The sequence below is a fragment of the Nipponia nippon genome, unplaced genomic scaffold, assembly GCF_047370975.1.
Source record: "Nipponia nippon isolate SJK-2023a ecotype South Korea unplaced genomic scaffold, ASM4737097v1 scaffold_10, whole genome shotgun sequence".
Taxonomy (NCBI): Eukaryota; Metazoa; Chordata; class Aves; order Pelecaniformes; family Threskiornithidae; genus Nipponia; species Nipponia nippon.
The window spans coordinates 15111155-15138613 of NW_028262291.1; the positions used below are offsets into that span (position 1 = coordinate 15111155).

At 37.5% G+C, this 27459-nt stretch overlaps 1 protein-coding gene across 21 annotated transcripts in view; it reads right to left on the reverse strand.

Moving 5' to 3' along the window:
* The window catches only part of SOX6 (SRY-box transcription factor 6), a 378804-nt gene that overhangs the window by 93887 nt on the left and 257458 nt on the right, over nt 1-27459 (reverse strand). For 13 of the 21 annotated variants that reach the window (XM_087745623.1, XM_087745624.1, XM_087745627.1 and 10 more), the window contains 2 exons: nt 8629-8752; nt 3013-3111 (listed from right to left, as the gene is read on the reverse strand). In XM_087745623.1, the coding sequence (XP_087601749.1) occupies nt 3013-3111; nt 8629-8752 (223 nt within the window). The remainder of the gene's footprint in view (nt 1-3012; nt 3112-8628; nt 8753-27459) is intronic. The other 8 variants (XM_087745633.1, XM_087745628.1, XM_087745621.1 and 5 more) reach the window with 3 other exon arrangements.

Below are 27459 nucleotides of genomic sequence, written 5' to 3' on the forward strand. Positions count from 1 at the left end.
ACAATGAGCAGAGAATAGCAGCAGACAAGTGCAAACATGGACCTAGGATTGCCTGTGCTCCACAGCACTCCTCTAAGCCTAAACATCTGCAAAAACAAAAGGCTTCGCTGGGCACGGACTTGCCGTGCTCCCTTGGAACTTTTTTGTTAGCAGATAGCTGGTAGGCAAACTGGCAAAGCATAAATGTGAAACTCGTGATTTCCTTTTTCAAAAGCAAATGTTCAAATCAAGCGTCTATGCTTGGGCACAAAATGGACCTTAAGGCCATAGACACACAGACAAGATACCCCAGGAAACCCCAGTGGTTCCCAGAGGAAAAAAATTGTTGTCACCACATGTTTCTTAAAACAGGAGAAATGTGTTACAACCCAAGAAATTTCAGCCCTGTTTAATGCAGGGTGATTTCTTTTCAGTATTGAGTGGCTCTTTCCTGGGAAAGCTACCTAGTTGGCTCAACATAGGTTGAGGCTCTTTCTTGTTTTGCTTTGAGGTTCTCTGTCTTGGGACAACACCTTTAAGGTAGCCATAGAGAAAAATAAAATTGAATCACTTAAATATAGCTCAAAATATAATTTTCACTTTTTTGTAGATCTGGGACCCTCCTGCAGTTGATAGATTATGTAGTTGTTCAGTTACATGAAGACTCAGGCACTAAAATGTCTGTGTTCTGTTCACTGGAAACTGAAAATATGTGCCTTCTGCATTGAGGGGACAACAAATACTCCAGAAAATAAGAGATACAATTGATCCAAAATAAGCATTGCAACGTTATATCTTATAGCATCTATGGGTGTTCCCACTTCTGGGCCACTGCAACAATGCATCACGCAGTGCCATTGAGACTCTTAGTCAATGTAAAGAATGAAGGAAGGCTGAAATCGTTTAGTAGTGTAATCTGTAATGTAAAAATTAATACAGTGATGGATAAATTACACAATAACTATGATTTAATGGAATATCACTTTGGCTCAAGCTTCTTATTTAAAGTCAGTGTTATCTACTATCTGTAGGCTACATTTTAACAGGCTGCTCCTCTGTACATTTTTGAGATTTACAATAATCAGGGTGTTTTACATGAACTTTTCCACACTGAAAGCAGCATGTAGCAATAAGGAAAAATATAGAAATCCAAAATAATATAATCAGGACATTCCAAGAGTTAGATTTTTTTTTTTTTTGTCAACCCGCTCAAATAAATAATGATAGCTGAAGTCTTTGCAGTCACTGAATTCCTCAGAACTCTCCCTTTTTACCACCTGAAGTACTATTGTATTCAGCTCAGTTTAAATGTTCGGTTGTTTCACTTCCTTAATAAATTGTACATGTCTAATGCACAAGGTCTCTTTGCATCATATTCATAATACCTCATCAGACCATTGAGCACAGTACGCGCTTATACACAGTCCAGTAACAATTGGATTCTGATTGCATATGGAGCTTTGCTACAATGCATTCACTAACACTATATTGTACTGGTATCCTATGGAGTAATGTTCAAAATATCTCCTCTTATTTTCCCCCTTCCATGAGGTTGATTTTAGTTTGCAATGATGTTGTTGGGTTTTTTTCTTTTTTTTTGTTTAAAAAAAACCCCAACCCCTAGATCCTTTTCTTAAAGTACTAAATCTATCTCTTTATGGTTAAATAATTCTACTCATCTCTTTGATATTTATATGAAATTATCTGAATAAATATGATCCTAATCTAAGTTAAATAATGTTCCTTTCAGAAATAGCTTACGAGGTTTTAAAAAAAATCACAAAGATGTTGAATTAATGATGCTTTAAATGGGGGGGGAATAACCATCCAAGTTATCAGCATGGACTGCCTTGCAGAACATTTTGGAGGCATTCTTTCTTTAAATATCATGAATTATTCATTCCTGTTCCACACAGCAATCTCTTCTTTCTCCCTCCCCCTCCACATACACTTTTTAAGTTCAATACCAGTTGCTTTATTTGTACTAAAACATTTTCCATGTCAAACATATTTTTAAAAAAATCAAACTCTGGAAGAATTCCCTGCGGCACTCCTTTTTCACAGCTGTCATGCTCCTATGGTTTGAAATAGCCGGGTATTTTATACACACACACGCACGCCGTGCACGCAGACAAACACATAGATTTTGGCTTTGCAGTTAATTTAGTAGTATCTCTACCACACCCTGTAGTGTTTTGCTCACCTGCTGGCTACAGTTCTTTCTTTTGTTACAGGAAAAATCATTTTATAGTTATGCCATTTATTTGTTATTAAAACATAATACTGTCCCTTTTCCCCCTCATTTTAACATGTTAAATTATGGCTGAGTCCTGGTATGTTAGCAGTATCTTTGTGCTGAGAACAAAAATTAATACTCTCTCAGCTCTGGAGTACTTTGCTGGCACCAATCAGTAAAAGCAGAGCAAAGGTACTTTTTTCTCCCTTGCGGAAACTCAGCATACAGGGAATGGACTGGTTTTAATTTTTCATTACAGAAGGTACTTATTTCCCCCTCTCATTTTGTCGGTGCAAGAATGGATCAAGAAGCTTCTCAGTAGCTGTCATGGAAAGAAATCAGTCAATGTATTGTAGCAATTTTTTTCAAATTTGTTACTTGATTTGGAATGCTTGCATGAGGATCCATTCTTTTAAATTTGTACAAAAGGCAGCAGAACATGTTCAAACAGGTCTGCTTTAGGTACCGGTGTGTGCTGGCCTTTGATAACCAGGAGTGAGAAGAATGCCGGAAGAAGAAAATCTGTCGTGTTTTGCAAACTGATCTGTTCAATCTTCTTGCTGCGCTGATTGTCTATTTACATTTGGCTGCTGTTGTTTATATATAAATCGGTGTTTATAAGCCATGGATGCCAGACTTCTGTTTCATTTGTCAGGTTGAGCAACATTTCCAAATGAATAAAAGCAGTGAGCAATTGTACCATGCTATTCTACATAGAAATAATGTAAATGTTTCTTTTTGTCTTGGATGAAGCGATGAAGCTTAGTGGACTTTATTCATAGGATGTATGGACTTACTTTCCAGATCAGGGCTTTGTGAGCTGTGAGGAAAGAAGGATGTCTGACTCTTGTGAGACTCAGGGTAGGGGGAAGGTGTTGCTGTATTATCCATCTTTCCTAAAACACAATTGGAAGACACAAGCTGACTCTCCTCATCTGACTTACAAAGCTTTTGGTTTGACGATGGCTTCCCCATTTTGGGGTCTGTAACTTAAAATCCGTCTCTTCACGCATGGATGTCAAACTGCCACTTGCACGCTTTCCATGTGGAATCACAGAATAACAGGAAATGGAGTTGGAAGAAAAGTGAGAGATCACAAATTCCAGGCCCCTACCCTCCCTCCCAGGCATAATGAACAGACTGAGGAAAGCATACCTCTCCTCACGGTGTTGTCAGGATGCAGCAAGGATACAGATGCCCACTCCTGCAGCACGCAGGGCATGCATTTTGTTTGTGCAGCAGCATCCAGATTGAGGAAGATGTTAACAGAGGTAACTGGCTAAGGCAATACCACGGAGCATCTCCTCTGTCCAATGACACTACCTCAGTTTTGCCTTTGTTCTCAGCAGGGTTTGCCACAACACTGCCTTATTGCCGTCCTCATGTCACAGCAAAATCAGTTGCCCCAACAATTGTCTGTCTGCAGGTAAAGAGCTTCAGTGCAAAATCCCAGTAGAAAATATTCAGCTACCTAATATCACTTCCAACTCTTACCTCAACATTTAGGAGTGAGGCACATATGGATTGCTACAACAAATCCTGAGGTTATGGATCCTTTGTTCCAACTAATAAAACCCAACAGGGAACACATGACAGACTATCTCAGTCCTGGGGAATTTCCATTAGAAACAAGACTCATGCAACTCCTCTACCGTGCAAAGATACACGGCCAACTCAGTACACAGTTGATTTGATGTACACTTTCTGTTCTCACCTGCCAAGAGGAACAGCAGCCTACTGAAAATAGAGTACTGTGCTATGTAAAATGTAAACCACCTTACAGTTTTAGGAAAAACTTCTGAAAGGCCTGTTCCAAATGGAAACTGCAATGATGGATAGCAGTGAAATCCAGCTAACCAAGATGATGTTAGTTATGTGGATTAGCTACTGTAATCAAGGAGTTTAATTCATTTGATGACAAATATTTCACAGTATTGGAATGTTCTGAGGTCCAGCCAGATGACAATAAGCCTGACAGTTTTGTTTGTCATGCTTTGCCTAATTTTGCTTTCATTGATTTCAAAGGAGTTACTGTTGATTTGCCCCAAAGCAAGTAGGAATGGAACCAGGCCAAAACGTTGGCTCCATTTCTCACTATTTTTGCCACGAGCCTAGGAAAACAGTCTCCATTTTCACATTTCATTGTATTGCTAGCATAGCAAGATCTCTTGTAAATTATTTTGTGTATAAAGCAGAATGACCTAGGTAGGCAGACAGGAGTTGTTTCTTAGCCATTCTAATCATGGTCTTTATATACTTTATGTATGAAATATGAAGAAATGCTTTGAAAATACACTGCAGCATATCACACTGCAAACCCTTTTAAATAGAGCTTTACAATCTCCATACCTCAATGTCTCTATTTTCAATAATCTTTTTCAGAGATACTTTCCACATCTGGTAAAGAACTGATATAATACAAAATGTTTTCAGAAGACTATAAAGCAAAAGTGATCATTCATTTCCAAGTCACATGGACTGCTGTTATGCAGCCAGCATGGACAGCGGCCCTCCCACTCTCTGCTCAGAGCAAACCGTAGCTCTGTTTGAGCTCTGCTCAAAGTACGGTCTGGCTGCTGCCCAGCATTACTCTATGTCTTTACTCTGTCATCATCCTACTTTGCCATTCCCTCTTAGCCACAAAACTTGAAGGCAGTAGTACTTTAGGCACTGCAAGATGGAGGGGGGAATTGTCTTCCTCCTTATCCCACTCACTGTCTTCTCCTTTTGACCCAGGGCACTAATGGGGACATGCTAATCACATTCAAGGATACTCCAGGCCACTGACTTTTCCTGGATGCATGTGGTTGGTTAAGTGAAGGGAAATTTGCACTGGGAGAGGAGATATAACGGTACTTATGTTACCCACCAGTTCCAAGTAGTGAGTAGAGTGGTCACAGTCAGAAAGCCAGCACAGTTGCTTTGCTGTACTTGGAACGCAAAATAATTATATTAACTGCGTAGCATCTCTGGGCAAGTATTAGCTTCCTAACAGCTGCCACTCTGAGCTTCCCACTGGAATAAGTGGCAACCCCCACAACCAGGTACTCTACAAGGCTCGTCAAGCGCCTGCAGGTCAATAGTCACAACAGTCATTTGAGATGCACAGCGCCCTAAAGTTTTAATTAATCCGGTATACTGTATAAATACTGAAATATGTATAAAAAATTAATTAGGTGGTCTATGCAGCTCTGATTTCTCAATTAGTACTTACCATGCCGGAAAATTATATTTCATGACTTTGAGATACATAAGGAAGCAAGGGACTTTGGGGATTTTTTTTCTAATGTAATTATTACTTGTCATCAGCACTTGCTAACTTTGGCCTGTTTCACCTCCTAGAGCTCCACAGGGTGGAGGGCTATAGCCACCTCATGTTATAGATCCTGCCAGGCAGTAGGAAACTCTGTCCTGTCAGGCTTTAGTACAATTCATAGCTGTATATCAGCAATTCCTCGAGTTTTCTATTCATAATGACTTTCTGAGCTCGGGAGTTCAGGAGCAACTAAGGCACGTGCTGGAAGGGCCTCAGAACCTACTCAATTCTCTCTTTTAGCGGTCCTTCCATTGAGGGCACGACCTAGTATACTTTGTTATAGGAATACCATTTTCTTACTTCAAGACATAGAGGTTAAGTGCAGATTTACAACAGTACTCAGTAACTGCTATTTTGACATTGAACTAAACAGCCATGAAATTGGTTCCCACTTAGCCCATGAAGATATATGCATGGACATGTGCACATAATCATACCCCAGCTTGTACACCAAGGCAGGACTTCTCATCTTGGCTGCGCTGTCACACTAACGCTGATATGCCGCTTCCAAGTCAGAGCTGGCTTATATCTAGCCCATTTTGCAGGCAAAGCAAATTAAGTGACCGTGCACACAATATTTGACATTCCCTAAATGACACAGTTTCAGAAATACTCAGTTCCCACAGCTCCTATTATTGAAATCCCTCTCACTGTATTTTCTGAATGTCAAGGAAAACTGGCAGTGTTAAAACTCAGTCTTGCCTACATCAAACTAGAGTAAAATGAAATAGAAACTAAACAGGCAACCAAAAAGAAAATGGTAAGTATCTAAAGGGTTAATCCATCTCCTATCTTTCCTCAGAAGTATGAGCAAGTCTAAACTGACAGTTCTAGATGTGAAAGTCTCATTTCTCACAAAAGTAAAAGACTACAGGTAGTAGCAGTCAAGTTCATAAATATTCCTCAGAAATGACTTTGAAGAACCCTCTCTATGAAAGAGTGTAGCTTAATCTCCAGTTTCATTAATTCCTTAACTACTGTGCCGAGAGTGCCAAAAATAGGAATTAATCAATACCAAGTGTAGTTACAGAGGTTTTTTTACCATGATGCCTCTCCTACAGAAGCTACTAACCTGCCCAGCTACCTTTGCCACTCACGCTGCAGAATTTAACAAATATATTAAAAATATAAATATTCTCATTTCTTGCAAGCCACTGGGTATAATCAGATCATTTTGACTTCTGGTCTTTACTAGCATCAGCTGGATATAAACCACTAATATACTAGCAAACAGCTTAGCTGTGTTCCGAGATATCTAGGCCTTGATTTCTGCCTGCACTTCATTCTTTTAATATTTGTTGTAGATCTCTCTTTCTGCATTCTGGCAAGTGAAAAAAAGTCCTAAAGCTCTATCACCTTCTGCTATGAGGTCAATAGGATCAGAGGTAAAGCAGTATAAGCTTGGTAAAGTGTTAGGATAGCTACTGTAAGGAACACTTTAGAATAAGTGCAGAAATCTGGTCTTGTGCAGGAAATCACGCTGGTACTCTTCCCGAGTCATTATTGTACTAAGTAGCCTACAGAGGCAAAATCAACATGATGTGATTTGACATATCACCTTTCCGGGGGAAGCACAACCAACAGCTTAATCATTAATAGTCATTGTACAGAAAGCATCTTGGATTAAAATGGGGAAAGCAAGGAAACTAAAGCACATGCTTTCTCATGTCTGTGAGAAGAAAGGTATTAGCCAGGGTGTCATAGACAATTTCCACAACTGGCAACTCTTTTGTCTTTGGAGACAAAATATTCTTCACTTTGGTCACCAACTGTTGTGAGGTGGTGATGTGTGTGAATAACCATCATCCTGTGCCATCTAGAGACAGCTGCCTTTCAGAGCTCCATTAACTGATTCCTGCATACAGTGTGCCAGTTTGTCAAATTGGAAAAGAACTTTGGGATTTCTCAACCTGAAAATAAGATAATAACTGGACAAAGAATCTGTGTTTAAAGAAAAGTGTCTCTAAAGAGACAGAAGGGAGTGGGACAAACGGAAATGCTTGCTGAAATCCTGCTTGGCCTCACTTCATCTAATATTAAGTAAACTTGCTAGAAAAGATTTTAAGTTCAACCTGGCTTTTAATTAGTATGCTGTTTACATCATCTATTATGAGGCTTTACTTTGGATTTGACCCTGCTCCTGCTGCAGTCAACAGCAAAACCACCACTAACATCAGTGGGAGCAGGATCAATGCTTTACTTTGTACATTTCATATTTAATGTCAAAAAAAGAAACTGGTATTTATGTTTTGTAGTTATTAGTTATCAGGTTAATATGCTAAAGGCAGCTTGACAGAGTATACTATTAATGAGCAAAATAAGGTTGCTGCCTCTGGACTGAGGTCACTTACAAAGAATGTACAAATGAAAATAAGGTTGACTTTTATTTACTTAACTATCTTCCTACATTGAATTCCTTTGGCAACGTGTCTTTAAACATTTAAAGCCCTGTTTACAAGGAGGCTCTGAAAGTAGCTTCAAACCATTATATCCCTAATTGAATTCCCCAGGAGTCCTGTAAACTCAGAGGAAAAAAGAAAGAAATCATAACATTTGCTAAATCATCTCAAAACATATTTCACTGCAAGGTTATATGTGACCTGTTACAAGTCTGAATGATGACTGGGATTGAACTACTGAAACCTTTTATTATTCAGATTGAAATCAAACAAAAAGTTGCCCATTTGAAGCCTGCTAATTAAATTATACTTCCTCTGACTTTTATCACTAATTAAGAGTAAGAATTTTGGCACAAAATACAAGTATACTGAAGATAACAGAATTATTTAACGATATGTAGCTTTTGTATAATGACACAGGGCAGACCAGATACAAATTACTAGGCAAGTGGGCCAATATATTTAGAGCAAATGATTTAGTGGGAAATAAAGGTAAAAAAAATCATGATGTTCAATAACCAATATTCCATCCACCTCCTTCAAACCAGAAGTTTTTTCTCAAGTGGAGCTGCAAAACTGCACGTTATTTCCAACCAGCTATGCCTGTTGTGTAACATCATCTATATGAGACAGATCACACAAGAAGCTACAGTTAATATCTTAAAATGTTAAATAGCTTCACATCCCTGTCAGCTTACCTGGCTTGTAAGTTATTCCTGGGGGGAAGAGGAATCCCTGCTGGGCTGCAGCAGCCGCTGCCAGCGTCCGCTGGTCGTGTGGAAAAATTGGGATCATGAGCGGAGGCATGTGACCCTGAACCTGCTAAACAGAAGAGAGCCTCTGATCAGACATAGCACAAATTTCTCTTGACAGGTATTTCTCCAGTACTGATAGTGTTCTTGTGTTCACACAGTCCCACAGAACCTTCGCCTTAATGTAGTCCCTGCCAATTTCACATTATCACATCAAAGCCCTCACTAACATTGTTTTCCCTCAGTGTCAAAGGTGTAACAGTCTCAGTGAACTGCACGTTTTCCTACTTCTTCCTGGTTCTCTGTTATTTTTTTTTTATTAATATTCCCCATCATGGCACAAGGTAAAAAGGTACCAAACCTTTCTAATATACCACAGGTTCTTTAAAAAGAACAATGGTACGTATTTCTATTATTTTTTCACAAGTTTTCTCGTCTCTGGTCACAGACAGCAGAGTGACAAGCATTTCAGAAGTAACCTAACACTACAGTAGCTACTTTGATGTTCAAATTTTAGTATCCTTAGGGTAATTTTAATTCTGAGATCTTACAACGTTGTATTGTTCATATATATACCAACAACTCAGGTATGTTATTTCAAAATCTCACCACAGTATTAAATAGTCTTCTAGTCAACACCCCAGCTCTTAAGATTTAAGGCTCCAACATCTTAGCTCCCAATTAAACTAACATCCTTTGCCATACACACCTCACTATAACATATAAATTGCTTGTCTGTCTAAGCAGTTTTATAGCTTTATGCACTATCATGTAGCTTGGTAATTATGGAGCTGTATTCAGACACCATTTCAGAATAAAACTTACTATATCAAATTTAATTTGACCTTAATAAATGTATCAAAAAGCACAAACATGCAAAAGCAGAAAATTCTTCACCTTATACCAGCATTTGTATTCAACATATAGAAAACAGGAGATGGGATAGAATCGTGTCTGTTAAATCCACATGTTAATTTCCTAGCTCCTTAATTTATGCTGCATGTGTTTCAGAGACAGTGGCTAGGATCACAAAGAGGTTTTGTCCATCATTCCTTAACCCCAGAAGTACCCAAGGGTTTGACTATGATTCTTCCGATTAGTTGTTAAGCAAACATATAATGATTTATATATCAAAGCTAGTAAATGTAGGAAGAAATTGGTTTTTTAGGCAGAATGAAAAATTTGCCCTCATCCTAGCATAAATTGGTGGCATTAAATACTATTAAAAAGTTAAAGTACACTTCAAGCAATTTTTTTTCATTTAATTCCTAAAAAACTTTTTTGGTCAAATCCCATATGTTGACCTATGACATTGTTTAAATGGTGCCAAATTTTCTTGTCATATCCCCATTACTTTCACAACCATTGATGCAGTGCAGAAATGCTACTGTGTGTGTCTATGAGGGTTAATTTACCAACAACTCTTCTCTTGGGAAAGCCCTAAGATGTAGGTTAATAAAGGTCAAGGAAAAAATAAACACTTTACAGTATTTTTTTGAATCCATTTCTCAGGAAAATCAACTTATAATAAAAAGGTCTTTGTGCAATTACTGCTATGGCACTGGGGCGTGAAAGAAACTAGCTTTGAGCAGCTATTTCTCTCATTTTAGCTGAGGTAAGCCTGGCTGTGCGTTTTAGGATATGAGTTAAACTTGGTTAGATTGAAGTTGATCCCCATGTGCCCAGCACAGGCATTTACCTCTGATAAAATGGTGCTAGTTTTGCTGTGTGGTGTTCCTTTACACTGGCTCTACAGGAGTACAGCAAATGAAAACCACAGGCTTTGTCCGATAGAAACAACTGTAGGATATATTGGAAGGAATTCAACACAATACAGTCTACAATCATTTTCAGTAGTTCCCAACTACAGTCTAATCAAATGGCCCCAAGGCTTAAGAAATATCCCTTTCAATCAGCACGCACAGAAAGTATTTCCATGGGGTTGCAAAGGTACAAGATGGCAACACAATCTCACAAGACAGAAGAGATTAGAGTGAGTACTGTGGTTAGAGTGATGGTGCATACATACCCATAGCAGTATTTCATACCGTAGTGTCATAAAAATCATTTGAAACATATAATTAGGGTCAGATCCTGCAATGGTTATTTCATTTGCCTCTTCCCAATGCAATCCCATAGAGTTGGATCCACTCCACCATATCCAAAAAGATTTTGTTTAAAAGTCTCAAATAAAAGCAATTCTGTATGTGTGGAGAATTACTATTGCATGTTCTGGCTATCTGTTATTCTTCCTTGAATACTACTCTGAGTGCTGAATCAGGTCCTCAGCCTATATAAATCAATGTAACTTTGGCTAAAGGTGGCTTACATTTAGAGTGTAAGTTTGAGTTTGCGCTTAAGAGAGTTATACAGACTGAAAAAGCCCATACTGAACAGTAATCATTCCCTCCGGCACATATTAAATACTATTCCCAGGTAAATATTGTTTCACCCAGAATTATTATATACATAGGTGTCGATTTTCAGCACAGGTCAACTGACAGCACAAATAAGCATTAAAAAGGAAGAGAAAGTACAAGTATTACTGATCACTGAATTATTAAAGATGTAAAATGAATGCCAAAAAAACAGTGGACACCTTAATTTTTGACATTTTTTTCATGAAGATTTTATTATTATTATTATTTTGATTTTACTGAGGGGGGAGAAATTGGGAGGAGGGGTTGATTGGTGTACTTCATAAAATTGGCTACATGCCCAGAAATTTTAATTGCTGAGATGTTCCTCAGGTCTTTCTGAAAACCAAGACTGTAGCAGATGCCTGAGAAACACTCTGACTCTGTCTCTTCCCATTCGTAAAAATAGCGTATTGTCGGATTGGTGCTTTCCCCTTTTGTCTCCTCTGTGCTAAGTTGTTGATGATGCCATTTTTTGCCATCTGCCCCAGAGCTTCATTAAAGATACATGAATGGACTAACTGGGCTGCTATCTTGTGAGGAACAGGTGCTATTGTTTGTCCCCAAAGACTTGCACTAAAGATCTCACTCAGAATACTTGAGAAAGAGCATCTGCAGCAGTCAGTCAGAGAGTAACTTGGCAGAGCCCGTACTATGGGCTAATATGCAAACAGTGACACTCAGGGGGACTCATTTTCTCTTTCATGAAGATTATTTATTTTTTTTTGTGACGGGTAGTAAATGTTTGGTTTTGAACAATTCTGCGAGGCTATATCTTTAACTGAACTGTACAAACCCTCGAGGAAACGTGAGCATATTCTTTCCAAAACTCAATTCTGCAACCTCTAGTAAAATCATCTCTTATATAAAACTACCTCATAAAATTAATCTCTGATTTTATACAACAAGCTCAGGTTTAACTGTGTTAAACATGAGAAACCACCAAGATTAGGGAACTCTTAAAAGGTAGTGTACCATTCCTTTAATATCCCATCACAACTCTGACAGCCCTTGGGAACTGATTACAGCACTTCCTTGCCTGAGATCTAAGTCAGGAAGCAACTTTAGAGCAAATCAGCCCTGATTAGTTCAAGAAGCAACTTCCAATTTGATTCTCCCTGAAATAATAAAAGCGTGTGGCCTGTTTGATAAACTGGGCAAATCTGCAGTGGTTTGTCCCACAGCCATGTGAATGTTAATCTCAGAAGTTGGCTGGACAATCCTCCTTGTTTAAAAGTCACTGATGGTTAGTGTTGTCCCTGGAAAATGGAAGCTAAAGTGATATGTCATACAAAAATACTGCCTTGAATGAAAATGATCTGCCTCTTTGGGATAAGGAACGCAGCACATTTAGTGAGACTAAGGAATAGGAAGGGTTCTGTCTTTAAAAAACAAAGCTGCCTCTACGACAACTAAGATTGCAGCTAGAGAAGTAAAGGCATTCAGAGAAAAGGATGGCATCAGTGCAAGCAAAAAGGCAGCTCACACACTTCTGCTTAGCTGTGATGATCACAGGTTTCAAGACCAGAAGTAAATCCCACGCTATAATGGCGGCTGAATTCCTTGCAAACTTTTCAAGATCAAACTTGACAAATTGACTCTCTGATGCACAGTTTACTTCAGTAAAGGGGAGAATTAAGTGCCATCTCTTTGAGAGATAGTAAGCACAATCTTTATAATATTTTATCCCTTCCTTAAAGCTTGCTTTTTAATTACAACCAGCACTAGTAGAAAACAGCATAATAGGCTAAATGTGCTCTAATTGCCTAGAATAATCCAACATCGCTATTTAAAACCATTGCGCTCCACTTCTTCCACCAATAAAATCTCTGGACCCTGTTCTCAACTTGTAGAAATCTTGAGATTTGTATTGAGTCTAACAGACTACTCCGATGCATGTTAGCTGAGAAACCAAGCTTTGAATTTACTGAATTGACTTTTTTTTTCTTTAGTATAAGATGTACAGTACGTTTTGTTCTTGTGATGTTGTAGCCTCTGTGAGATGCTAATTCACTCACAGGCAGGTTTAAACTTTTCATAGTTCAAACTTGGATTTCTACCTAAGTTTTTTTTTTAACTTCTTGAATAATTGGTATAGCCAGACTACAACTTTAACCTCTGTATGCAGTCATTAAGCTTTTAATTTCCATAGCAAAAATGTGTTTGAAGTTTTCTACACTCTCATTTAAAAACTGCAGAGTAATAGAAGAGTTTCCCAGGTAATGGCAGTATATCAACTAAGAATGTGCATTTTCAGAACGCTCAGAATACGTGTTTATATGATAGAACATAATGGCTATAACTGATAGCTCAACAGGTTACATTTTATGTTGATTCGTTTTAAAAATCTTAATGGCACTGAAAGCAGTGTTTGTGCCCCAGGTACTACTAGTGCAAGTTTTTAAATACCCTGCATATTATATGTATTTACCTCATCTGCATTTTAAATAGTCTGTATCATGGCACTATTATTTTTATACCACCATTGGAATTTTATTTATTTCAATAACTAGGGTTGGGCTTTGTTGTTCTTTGTAAGAGAGGAAATATAAGAAGTTTTGTTAATTTGAATTTTATTTTAGGTCATTTTGGTGACTCTGCTAGAAAGTAAACACCATGTTGTATAAAGAAGTAGGGACGACTTCTATGAAAACTCATATATATGGAAGTCAGTGGGATCACTTAAATGTTTAAAAGCAGTCATGTGCTAAGATTTTTGCAGGTTTGGTCCCAAATCCCTTCCCCAACTCTGTCAATATTGTAATGAACTCATGACATGACTGAGCCCTTTTCTGGTCCCAAAAATTATGTTTTGAAAAACTGCAGAAGAATGTACTGAAAAAAATAAAAAGGTCTCTTTGGTTATAATTGAATGGTCTGGCTGTTTTATTTGTGCTGTTCTGATGAAGCAAAATGACTGTAAGGCTGGGTTAACTGACCAGTTCAGTTATAAAGGATCTGGCTGCTTTGTGTGTGAGTGGTGGCTGGGCCTTTTGTTTTGAGCTCAGAAAACTGATGAACTCTCAAGGCTTTGCATTCTCTAAAGTAAAGATAATATGTGAGAGTGCACCCAAATGCTTAAGTGAGAAATCCTCTCTAGCATAAATAATCCCAGGGAAACAACTGTGACTCTGCGTGAGGAGGAACGGCAGTTGAAGAAAGGCGGGCTCCAACAGACCAAAAGTGATCATGCAGGCGCTGCATTGTAGCTAAGACACTGAAAATGGCGTTGACATAGCTCCCACATTGAAAATTATTCAGAGACTACTTTCTGCTCCTCTTAGCAATATAGAATCACTGGAGCTATATCTATATAGGGAGGTATATTATGTTCTAATTTATCTGCCATCTAATTATCTACAGTCTAATTGAAAAATATTTCCTCTCAGTGAAAGTACATGAGCCACAAAGAAAATGTCTGCCAATGAGATCCCAGGGGAAGTGTTGGCAAATAAACTGTAAAAAAGATACCATAGACTTGCAAAGTGAGAACATTTCATATGGGAAATACTATGAAAAATATGTAGCCCACTACTGAATTTGTAAATGGATTGTAACTGCTATTTTCTTTCTCTTTCCCTATCGTTTTTTCCATTTGTCCAATGGTTCAGCATGATTTGGAGATTTAAGTCTACTGCAGTTGCTACAACATTAATGTGAAAATTGCAGCCATGATCATAGAGCGAAACAGAGCATCCTTATTTTTTATTATTTCTTCCTCACTACTTTGAAACTTTAAATGAACTAAACTTAAATTCTGTCTACTTGGAAAATAAAGAAGGGAGCAACAGAAAATTACTACCAACCACATTGAAAACAGAATAGTTTTACACACTAGCTCTCATTTCATTTCTCTTAGCTTCTCATTGTATTGGCCTGTTTTTATCTAGCTCCTTGACTACCTGGAAATACAGAATTCAAGTAAAGATGATCTCATGAAGTTAAGAGTATGATAAATGGTAATTAAATCTATTTAAATTGTCTGTATTTTAAGAAACTCTCACTAGGAGGGATGGAGAACATCTCTGCTATAGAGAAATAAATAAAACATGTTATGCAAAAGTGAATTTATAGTTCATTTGGAATTAGAGATCTACCACCTTTTCAATCCATACAAATGCATAATCTTGTCAATTAAATATTATTGTTAAGGCCTAGTAGTATGTTAAAATCACTTTAAAGTGCAACTAAGGAAAATTCATGTGTGTTTATTACTCCTTAAGGGTCTATTAGTGGGTATTTTATTCAGATTTGTGTTGTAAAATCTGCATAAACTCAGCATATTGTTATCCCCATGTGTGCATTTGTTTGGTTAAAGCATAACAGCAAATCTCTATTTCTGCAACTTCTGGAAAAGTCAAGAGAACTAAAACAGTCCTAATTTTAATCAGATACAAACAGTTATCTCTACAGAAGTGAAGAGTTGACTATTATGCAAATTGTCACAGTTAGTGGTCACCAAGCCATCACAGAAGACTGAGCAAGTCAATTATTTCAGATCTTTCCAAAGACTAGTGAAGATGTATGTTTCTCATTTGCACCTTGTCTTACTCATGCCAAAATAAGAAAAATATTGCAGCCTAATGATACTTGTTGATATTTTAGATACAGAAGCTCCATTACTTGAGCTCAAATCTAAATATAAATTATGTCAGAAATTCCTTATTAGCTTATGTTTTTATGGTGATATAAAAATGTGCAAGATTTCTTGAATACATTGAAATTTTCTGTTGATGGAAAAATTTAGAGCAAGAGATGCTTTAAAATTTGCATTTCATATTGGTGCTTTCAAGCAGAGTTTTCCCCCCACATCCTTTCAAGACAGAGCTCTTTTTTTGAATAGTAGCCATAAGTAGTTATTAACATGAAACTAATTCCCTCAATAGAAGGGCTTGCAATGTACAGTATAAGAAATCATCTAACGCTACAACATCGATGATTGCTAAACGAAGGATTGTCTTTCACTTTAAAGAATAGCTTCAGCAGAAGTGGGAAGGAAAACAGAAACATCTTTCAATGCCTCTGATCAAAACTCCTGCCCTATAGAGGTAAAAAAGATACAACAAAAGAACAGGTTGCGGTTTTTCTATTATGTTAAACAAATACAGAATATATCTGAAACCCAGGGATCACTGATGCTAACAGGAGTTCTGCCATTTACTTCGCTACGGGAAGAATTTCTTCCTGATCAGCATACTGTTTTCAAAGCTTTCTATATTTTCACTAATATTCCAAGATTTGTAACTATATCGTAACTATATAAGCACTTATAGATTTTGAATACTTTACGATTATTAATTAATTCAATCTCAAAGACACATTCAGAGGACAGTATTACATCTACAGCTTACACAGGAGGACACTCAAAGAGGCCTTCATTTCTTTTCCAGGCACAGAAGCGACAATGCATAGTGGATATAAACCAATTCCATTAGAATCTGCTGCTTGTAACCTTTACAGCTTTACAAAGAGCTACCCAAAGTGCAGAGCTACAGCTAATGAGGGACATGCTCTGTTGAAAAATCAGAATGAGGCAGCTTTTGAGCAGGTACATGGCGGCGCTACCTTGAACACTTGTATACTGGCAGGATGCAAGGGTGGAGGTGAGTCACAGGTGCAAAAGGAGACGCCTTTCCCATCCCACCCAGTCCTATGGCTGATTTCTTCCTCTATTTATTCCTCTGTGATTTTACTATCCTTTATTAATAGAGACAAGCATTGATATTTTTCCTCAAGCCTAAATGGATAATATTCAAGAGACTGGGTCAAAAGAGGTATTCACATCTAGTGAGAATATTCTAGCTTCTGTATATTTTTGAAAGAGATTTAATGCAGAATAGTAACCTAGATAACTTCCAGAAATCACATGATATTTATGGACTGTCTAGATCAAAACACAAAGGGTTATCAAAGGCAATTATGTGGAGAACTAGTTTAATGCAGAAAACTCCTGTGTCTAGAGATCAAAGTCAAATCAGAATACTGATTGCATGCAAAAATTAATTTGTTCCATCGCTTCCTAGGATTCCTCACATTTTGACACAACCTGACCATCTTTACTCAGAAAAGGCTCCAAGAAAGAGTGTGTTTGCACAGTATGACAAAGGTGATTGCCACCACTAGGTACACAGTAATTATTGCAGATTTGGGAGTAAGCACAGAGAGTTTCTAAACTACCAGCAACGTACACACAGCCTGCTTCCTTCCTACGCCAACTGTGTCTGGCTCAAATCAGTTATATTGGCTCCTCAACTTTCTACAGCATTTATGATTCATCTGCAAAAACATTTTGAAAGAACAAAAACATTAAAAAGGTAAAATAAGGCAGAAAACCAGGAAACTCATATTTAAAATGAGCATTAGGTATTTCCTATCCAAGTGTGGGTGTTAAAATTCCAGCAACAGCTATAGTTCAGACATAAATCCACACTGCTGTGCTGCCTTTTCTGCAGAGGATCCTGATATTCAAGAAGGAATGCCAATCTTCCCATTTTCTGGCTTTCCCCGATCTGTCAGAACTCCAGTGTTATTTAAAGCATGCTTTCGCCTTGCAAATAGATCCTTGCCATGAATCCTATGATCACACTCATGTTAGAGTGACGCTGCTTTCAAAGTTGGGATATTTTCTTCAGTTGCTCATGATAATCGGTGGGAGTCGATAGCACAAAGCTGTGCTGCAATTCCCTTTCCCTCTGCCTGCCGAACCAGCAGCGAAGGGCTGGCTCCTCTGCAACCCTAACGTGCTGGAGTTGGTGTGATGAAATGCACGGGCAAATCTACATAGAATTACGGGGCAATAACAATGGCCCTTTGTCCAGCTGTGGCTGCTCCCCCCTCTGCAGCCAGGCCTTATCTGCTCAGGAAATGCCTGCTTTAACTGACAGGTAGGAGATTAAATCTACAGCTGCCGAAACACAATCTCCGCTCTGTTAGATAGGCTTTCATTGAAAAGCACTACAAACACATAATTTGTTTATGTTGTACCAGCAATCTTTGACAAAGCAGACTGTCTAGCTGAGACAAATGTGGTTAAACCCATTTATTGTATTATTTCTGCTACACAGAACAAGCTCTTAAAACGTAGAAACTAGACAAGGCACAAAGCTCTAGCTGTCTAAAGAAATCAAGAATAGATGACTTCTTGTTACACTAGCCCCCTTTACACAGCATAGCATGTTCCCTCCTGGAAAACATCCACTGTGATTTCTTTCTTTTCTTTTTTCTTTCTCTCTTCCCCCCCCCCCCCTTTTTTTTTAAAGTGGGTGGTTCAATGATGTTTATGTTTCCAGGTTTTAAAGTTTCTTTTGTTTTCTCTAGCATCAATAGACATAAAATAACTAGAGTCAGTCAAAGGATGCCTTCAGATTTAAGAAACAAGGGAATATTTTTGAGAGACTACTTCTCAAAGAAAGAATAATTTTCCAGACACACTGTCTGGTCTTCCTGACTTAATGCATGCTCAAATAGAACTTTTGCCTGACTAATGAATGCTGGACTGACACCCCCCCACCCCTTCTCTCTCTGTTTTTTAATCATCAATCACATATTTCTCAAAACATTACTTCATTTTTGTTACACCTTCTGCCTTATTTTAAAATAATATTGCTGGCTGTTTATTTCAAATGAAAGGCATGGGGAACTGATGAATTAAGTGTTTATAAATCTGAGTTTTCAGATTGAAAACAACCTTTTTCATAATGCAAAGGCTTTATAAGAAAAACCTGTCTTTTAGCCCTAGTTTCTTCTGGCCATATATTACCCCTAGTAAACTCTCCTACAAGAACTAAATGGGTACTATACGCTGAATATGAGAAGGGCAATATTCACTTCTCAGGAGGAGAGCCTCAGAAACTCCACTTACTTCAATGGAGCAGGACACACTCCTGAGAACAGAGCGTGGCCCATACCAATCCGTGCTTTCTATATTTAAGACTCTGTTCTCTGGCTGATCTGCATATGCATCTCCAATTAATGTTACTGGGAGTTGTGTGCACACAGATGTGCCTAGCGACTGGCATATTAAAGCATCCCTTCACTCTGATGAAATTTAATAAATGAGTTTTCCAAGTGTTATTACGATAGATGCTCAGTAAGGAAGATCTTGTAAATCACAGAATTGTTGCTCTAATAGTTAACTATAATTAAAAGGAAAAGAAATAGGAAGAGTAGTCAACATCTTAATGTTTTATCATTCATGTTACTTCTATAACCCTCTTGCCTCTCCTGGGGCATTCTTTTACATACCCTTTTGCAGCATGTTGGTTTTCATATTATTTTATTTAACCTTAATCATAGCATTCATCGCTGGATTTGAGAGGAAGCTGTATGGAGCTACCATACGAGCTGCCACTCAGAACATTGTTTGGCATAAAATTAAAAAAGTATGCAATAAACTGGCTGAATCCATAGGGAATCCCTCAAACAGCATGGATAATGAGGGGAATCCATAACAGACATAAACAAACCCAGAAAGATGTCTGGGGCCAACATCATTATGTAAGATATATGCCCAAGATGTATGGGCATACGTTTGAATGTTCAACTTCAAACTCAGGCTGTATTAGATTGATTGAATCTCAGCATGGGGTTCTGTTAATAAACAAACCTTGCCTTTGGAAAATATTTGGGGCTGAAATAATGTATTATAGCCAGGCATCTACTACATGTGGCACTAAGATGCCCTCCTACCTTAAAGGTTTGTTAAAGCAGGATGGTAAAGAAAATTAGAAATCCATACTATCAGAGGAATGGATACAATTTTCAGGTTAAGTGGCACAACTCTAAAACCAGTTGTTATCCACAGACTGTATTTCACTCTATGCACCAGGGGTATATGAATAGAATTCACATTAAAAATTAGAGACCAGTTTGAATCTTTGGGCTTTGATTCACACTTCCCATGTTTTTTAAACATGTTACCCATATTCTCATAAAGGATACAACAATAATGCTAGCAAATCTTTTTGGTATTATTAATTTCACTGTAGAATAGCTTTTTTGCTATGCTTGGCTTGTTAAAAAAAATGCATTTTGCTCACCTCAGGGTACACCATTAGCCTGCATATTTGCTCTTTTCCTTTTTTCCAGGTTTTGTTTAAGAATTCTTCTTAAACCTGTATATTAATCACTGCTCAGAGGGTGAAAGAATTTGCAGGAGCAGCTGAAGTGCTACTTTTTTTCCAAAGTAGGAACTAGTTAGTGCTGACACTTTTTACATACATTGGAATAGGAATGAAAGAGACATGGAGATAGGAAAAAAATAAAAATTAAGTGTAAGGATGAGGGCTGACTTGGTGGTACAAACAGAGTCCAACATATCAGTCTAACATAATAATGTCTTGCAAAACTGTGAGCCACAATGGCATGCCCTAGTGACAGCTAAATCCAGAAAGTAAGTTATCCTTCTCATAATTTTGGTATTTGGTCAGGTAATAAGAAAACAAGACAAGGAACTCTGCAAAAATGCCTATCTAAATAGACTTCCAAAATCAGAGGAAAAGACAAAAAGCTTCTTTCAATAGCTCTGCTCAAAGTCTTACATCTGTGTTTACCTGTAAGCCACTGTGCTCCGTTCTGAAGCTCTGTTTTAGGGTTCAGCTATATAGGAAACAACTGCACAGTATTTCAGTATATATATTTGTAGCACCTTAGTTCTTCCGCACTACGTTCCCATGTGAACAATGGTTAACTACACTGAAAATGCCTTTGTGGGAATTTGTTTATTCGCTAGGAGAAGATTGCTCTTAAAAAGTATGCACTGTGGACGTTGGTGTGTAGTACATGCCATTGTAAAGTCACACATCTTAACAAGCAGTAACTTTCCTATTAGACATTTTCTTAAAGTGAAAGTGAACGTCTCTCTCTCTATATATATATAAATACATAAGTGTATGCATATGCTTATATATTTTATATTATAAAGAGAAAAGCATATTCTACATATATAGACATGTACATATATAATATACAGATCTGTGTGTATATATATGTAGCACACATATTTATATACACATATACATATATTTTGTATAAATATGTTTGAATATACATATATACACACACACATAGGTATATATATGTAGAATATGCTTTTGTCTTGTTTTCCAAATCCCTCACTTGGGATTTCAGTGTTCTTAGACCCATCTGGCCATACAGCTTGCTTGCTGCACTCCTGGATAGTCACCATTTGAATTACTTTCTTGAACATGCAAAACCTGTGTTTCTTAAATGCTTACTCTAGGAAGACCACCTCTATCTCTGTAAAGACGTCCTTTGAGCATGATACATTTAACAGGTTCACTGCTGGGTGAAGAAGTCAGCAAGACAGCTGGGCTAATCGTAGTGGTAGACAACTTGAGTAACAAAAAAAAGTAATTTGGAAATCACTCTATCGCTCACATCTATTATCGCTGGATTTCTTTCTGTCTCTTCTATGTATCAAATCTTTTTTTTCTCCTTCAATTAATCTTTTCACTCCTCACCTTCAGTCTCCTTGCAAAACTCCTAGCATTCACTCTCACTTCATCTCTTTTGGAGAGTATTTTTTGTGTATACAAGGTAGCTATCTGGCAGTAAATTCTCCTTTCCAGGCCACTGATACCAATAAAGTCATGCCCAAAAGTTGTCAATAAACTTCCATCACGAAGAAGGAGATCATGGTGAAGTACATTTGACTTTCTTGGCTTCAGGAAGGTCATTGTCTCAAATACAAGCAAACCTTAGACATAAAAGTAGCATGATATCAAGGAAATGAGGACACACAGAAACATCTATTTTTTAAGATAGACACGTCCAGGTGAAACAAATTTAAATCATGCTTTTCTAAAGCCCTCCTAGCGCACTCAAGGGTCTTCAGAGTAAACAATGTCCTCCCCAGACTCCCTATTTTGTTAGCATGCGCTTGTCTCCACTGTCTTTTCAGGTAAATAAGAGTTTTCAGGATGTAATTTTCCATTTCAGTTTAGATGCATTTTTCAAAAGAATTTTTAGGTTGTTTGGTTTGGTTTTTTTTTTCATTGTGAAAGTTGGTCTAACTCCAAAACTGCAACAAAAGAAAATACAAGAAAATAAAATACCAATATAGGGTTTCTGAGACGTGAGGGCAAATGGGTTGAACAGGATTAATGTGAGATGCACAGACCAACTAATCTGTATGTTTATTTTGGACAACATTGGTATTATAATTTTAAGGGAAATGGAGGGGAGAGGTGTGATATTATATCTTAAGGAAAACAGAGGAAGAGATTTTGCTTACCGTTAGGTCAGTAGTGTGCCTAATGATTTAGTGCTTAGACCCTGAAGTCCACATCCATGCTTTTTTAAATTGATCAGATGTTTATGTGATATTATTACTATCTGCTGTATTTTATGGCTGAATAGAGTAATACCCACTGCATTTCCAATAGTACGTTCATCCCCAATACCACTGCCCCAGAGTTGGCTGGTGCAGGTGGTACTGTACTATTTGCAGCTCTGTTACAAGCAACAGAGTGCACATCTAAGTCATCTCAGCATTCACATTGTATTTTTTCAGTATACGTCAACCTGATCTTGATTTTCTCTCCTGGAAGTCTGGACCGTGTTCAAATCACTCATTCATTTTCCATACTCACTGACTGGCTTTTGCTGTTACCAGACGCTGCTATAACCTCTGTGCTATGCATAATAAAAATCTTTCCCATCTGAGTTGTCTGCCATGGTTACTGGAAATCTGCTGTATGTAGCATTCCCAAGAGCAGGAAAGGAAGGTACCTTTACTGCAATTGGATAAATATCCCCTTTTCTTTAAAAGGAACCTCTGCCCTCACTGAAACCACATCTAATGGTGACTGCTAAGCTATCCCCACCTCTCCAATCAAATTTATGTTAATTTGCATTTTACTTTTTCTGGTGTTGACATAACAACTGAAGTATATGTTCCTCTTCACTTTTCATCAAGGAAAAAAAAAAACAGCTCCCTAATATTTCACAAAACTTCACTAGAAAATATAGCTAGGGTAAAAACTATCTGATCACTGCCTACTTATGATTCTTTTTAACTGAGTTTGCATGTTAATTTATTGCATGCTTTGTTTGTAAATGTGCTTCTGAAATAAATGAAGCATTTACAAATATGATTAATCTACAGATTCAGAAGCATGCAATAAAGAAACAAATTACTTGAGTGCCCTTGTCCTTTTACACAGAAGCTAAAATACAACTTTCAAACATCTAAGACTGCCTAGCTTTATTTTTCCTTTAATGCTGTTTCAAATGGAAGTTTTCAGCAACCAAATTTTCTCTAAGTTCCTGATTCCAGTTTCATTTATACCGCTGTAACTCAGAAGCAACTGCAACATATGTTGTAAACCAACACCAGTGTAAACACTGTGTAGATGAGGTCAAAATAAGGCTGTTATTGTATGATTTTTAAAGTGCTCATGTAGATTAATATTTTCACCCTTTAACGGATCTAGGCACATCAGCATGAACGCAGAAATGCAACAAGTTGAAATTTCAAAGTACATTTCCTAGCGTATTTTATGCCACTCACATTTTCAGTCAGACCACCCAGAGCAAAGAAAAGAAAAAGCCACAACAAAAAAAGCCCTCTGCATTGTCTGCAATAATATGGAAGGAAATTGAGTGTATATTCTCTTCTTCCTGTATTTTCCAGCTAGATTAAGCTGTTGTCTTCACAATTGCCTCCCAGCTGCTGTGACTTGTGAAAACAACAGACCCTGCTCTGTTGTCTGCAGAAAGCCTGGATTGTTATGAGTAACTTTATTGCAGGCACATGAGTGTGTTAAGACTTTAAAACACGCTCAAATGTCATGTGCATACCCAGTGACAGGCAAGAATAATTATGAAAAAACAAGAATTCTATGTCTACGAAACAGTGTCAGACAAAATGGGCCATTCATTGTGTTCCTTTGGGAATGCTTGGACTCTCCAGCCAGAAAACAAAAAAGGCACTTTTTTCCTGCCGTAGGCTGAATACTTAGCTTTGCCATCTGAGCCCTACGAAAACATGGGCCCCCTCTCTAACTACTGGCTGGCCCGCACACAGTAAAAAGTATTAATGCCCCCCTTTTTTCCAGCAGTTCCCTCTGTGTAGGCTGCGGCCAATGTAAAGTCAATGCAAAGACAAAACAGTTTGCCTAACATTAGTAAAAAAAACATAACTCTTGTACAGTCTGAAAATCCCTCTGACACACAGAGGTTTTATTCTAAGGCATATCCCCTCTATCCTTCGGCAAGTTACCGTAGCTACTGTTAATGCTTTTAGCAGGTAATAACCGCTGCCTGCTGCTTGGCTTCAAGCTTTCTAGGAGTCTATAGACAAGCCCGATTGTGTACAATTGTTAAAAATTATCATCTAACTGCCTAATTTACTACTGTTCCTTTTCACAATTGGTCTTCCTAATCAGAATCCATCTGCCCCCAAAAGGATTAATATAAATGAAACCATAACATGGTTTAGCTCAACATCAAGTCATTTTGATATCAGTTTTTTTCCTCACAGGTGGACTAACTCCAGTCTCATCCGAACAGTGATAAATTACAAGCAAATAAAAAGCTTGTCATATTATTTTTAATCATAATTTCTATGTCAGAGACCATTTGACTAACATACATTTTTAAGCTAAGGAATCACATTTCTCTATAATTTCTTTTGACCTAACATCTATTCACCATAGTCAGCTAAGTGTCTATACATCTTTAAATGAGGTGACCGTGTCAATTCACGATTAAATCTGAACACTGTTTTACTGAAATAGAAGCAACGAACCATGACTTGAAAAATCCTTTGTATGCTACTCATAAAAAGACGAGAATTATTTTTTATTAATTTGGCCCAATGTCTGAATATGGATTTGCGGGTTATTACTTAAGACATCTACCATGGATTTTACCTTGCTGTGCTGAAAGCAGGCTAGTAAATGTGAAAACAATGGAACCATAATTCTTGAAGGGCTCTGGTGCATCTGTGTGTTCATATGGAGCAACAGAAGGTAAAATGAAGGACGAATTGTACCTCCAACAATTTTATGGGTTGCTATTTTCTTCGCTAAGCCTTCTTGCTCTGCTTAGATAACATAAGTAGATTACATCTACAGCATTAAATGGGTTTTGAAAGGACACGGTGCTTTAACGCTAGCTTCTACCCTTCTTCAGGGCACAAACTGTCCCTTCTTATTTCTACAGTATGTAAACAGCACCTAGCATAATAAGACACTGATCCTGACTGGGGTCTCAACCAACTGTGCAAATATTAGTACTATATTATAACAGGAGGTCATTATGGTTAATACTGGGTCATCCCAAGATATCCCAGGGCGATACAGGTAAATTGTCTGTCCTTTTCTAGAATCTAAAGGAGAAAGGTTTCAGACCACTTCTTGTCACTCCTAATATGAAAGTACAGGGTTACCTTCAAACATGTATTTAAATCACAAACATACAGTACTACGAAATGAACCATCAGGCCATCCATGAATTTGTTTTAACAATCCAACAACATCACCATTTCTCATTCATCCACTTAGCTTAATTTTCCTACCATCACTTTCATTGCTGAGGTTGTCTCTATTAAACCATTTTTTGTGCATCATTAACTTTTAACCAGGCATCGATAGCTTTATTGTTTAAATTGCGTATGACTTTATTTAACGTCAGCATTTCTTCTGGCTCCCGACTTGAAGTCACATTTTATAACTAATTAAATTGATCCCTGGGAAGCAAAAGCCACTAAACGGAATTATTCGTACCCAAGTGTCAATATATTAAATCAAAGGGCTAATGAGTTGGGTCACTGCTTCTTTTATCTGAAAGCTACTGCAGAATAGAATTCATATCAACCTCTACTTTCTGCTTTAACAATCAATTTTATTTAAACCAAAGGTAACGAATTAATAAATTTTGACTTAGCTGTAAATAATACATTTAAGCCAGTTTTTACCACTTGCACACATGTTAAGGTCACTTTTTCAGGTGGAAAATATTGCTTTGTTGATATAAGCTGTCTAAAAGTGTATTTTTTGAACTCCCATGGGTAAAGAACATTACTGCTAGGTCATAGGAAGCTTCCAAAATGACCTAAAAGGTGTTTTGTAAGTAAACAGTTTTGAGGACTTTTCAGTTTTCAGCCATTTCTATTATAGGCGTAAATCAAGATGAAAATTTGCCTCTTGGAACTGACAATACCGCCTAACGAAAGTGATTAAGAAATGACTAAATTTGTCATGTCAGCTTTTCCTATAGCTCTTGCAGCTGCTGAGTAATATTTTGGATGCTTTCACTATTTACATCTGGACACTACTTTTAAAATTCATCACCTAATAATTCATACCACTCACAGAATTAGTCATAGTTCAGCTTTCTTTGACAAAATGCTTGTAGATGGTTCAAGGAAGCTATCTTTACTGAAGTTGTCTTCAACTAATCTGTTTACATCCAGATTGTTTAAAAATACATTCTGAAAATCTCTCATGCCTCAAAAAACACATTTTACCGCTGATTTGTTTTACTTGAGATCCAATCAACTTCTCATATTTTATAACCTTTGGAGAGTTCCATACAGGCAAGTGCACTTTGATGCTTACTAATATTTATAAGCTATTTATAAGCTATAATTATGCTTGAAGTCAAAGGGTATTAAAAAGAAAAAAATCAATTAAACAAAAAGGGGTTGAGTGTCATTGCCTTGCTATGCTTGAGCAGGGAAACAAGGATGGGTTGGAACACACCTTCTTGTAGTAGTACTCTCAAATCATGACCTCGTGCCACTCCTGCAAGCATGCAAGAAGGCAGAGGGCAGAATGGAGAGTCTTGGCTGACCCAAACAACTAATTTTTTGATGCAGCTTGCCTTACAGATAAGGAGATCAGAAAAGAGGGTGAAATAACACTTTCTCTCCTTCATTCATCCTCTTCCCCACGGCAAATAGGAGCAGGAAAGGAATGTGACTGAGTCACCACCAGCTCCCTAATCTACATCTAGTGCTGCACCCTTTACGCAAAACAAACTGTAAAATTATAAACTGGTTTAAAAGAAATACCTGAGCAACCATTGCAAGCAAAGCTGTGATTGTTCAGTTTAAACTAATGGTTATTTCAACACATAATGGTGAATTAAAAATAGGATGGCAGCAATGTCCCTCTAAAACTTGGTTTTGTTGTTTTACCACTAAGATCAAATGCAACACAAGGAACACCACAGATGTTTTTAAAAAATGCATGTTCTTGTACCCACACATCATTTGCTTTTTCAAACAGTAAATTAGGGGTTTTCAGCGGGCACAGTGGTTCCCTTATAAAACAACTTTAAATAGTCACTTTTATCCATTTATAAATGGATATGCTTTGGAGGGTCAAGTATG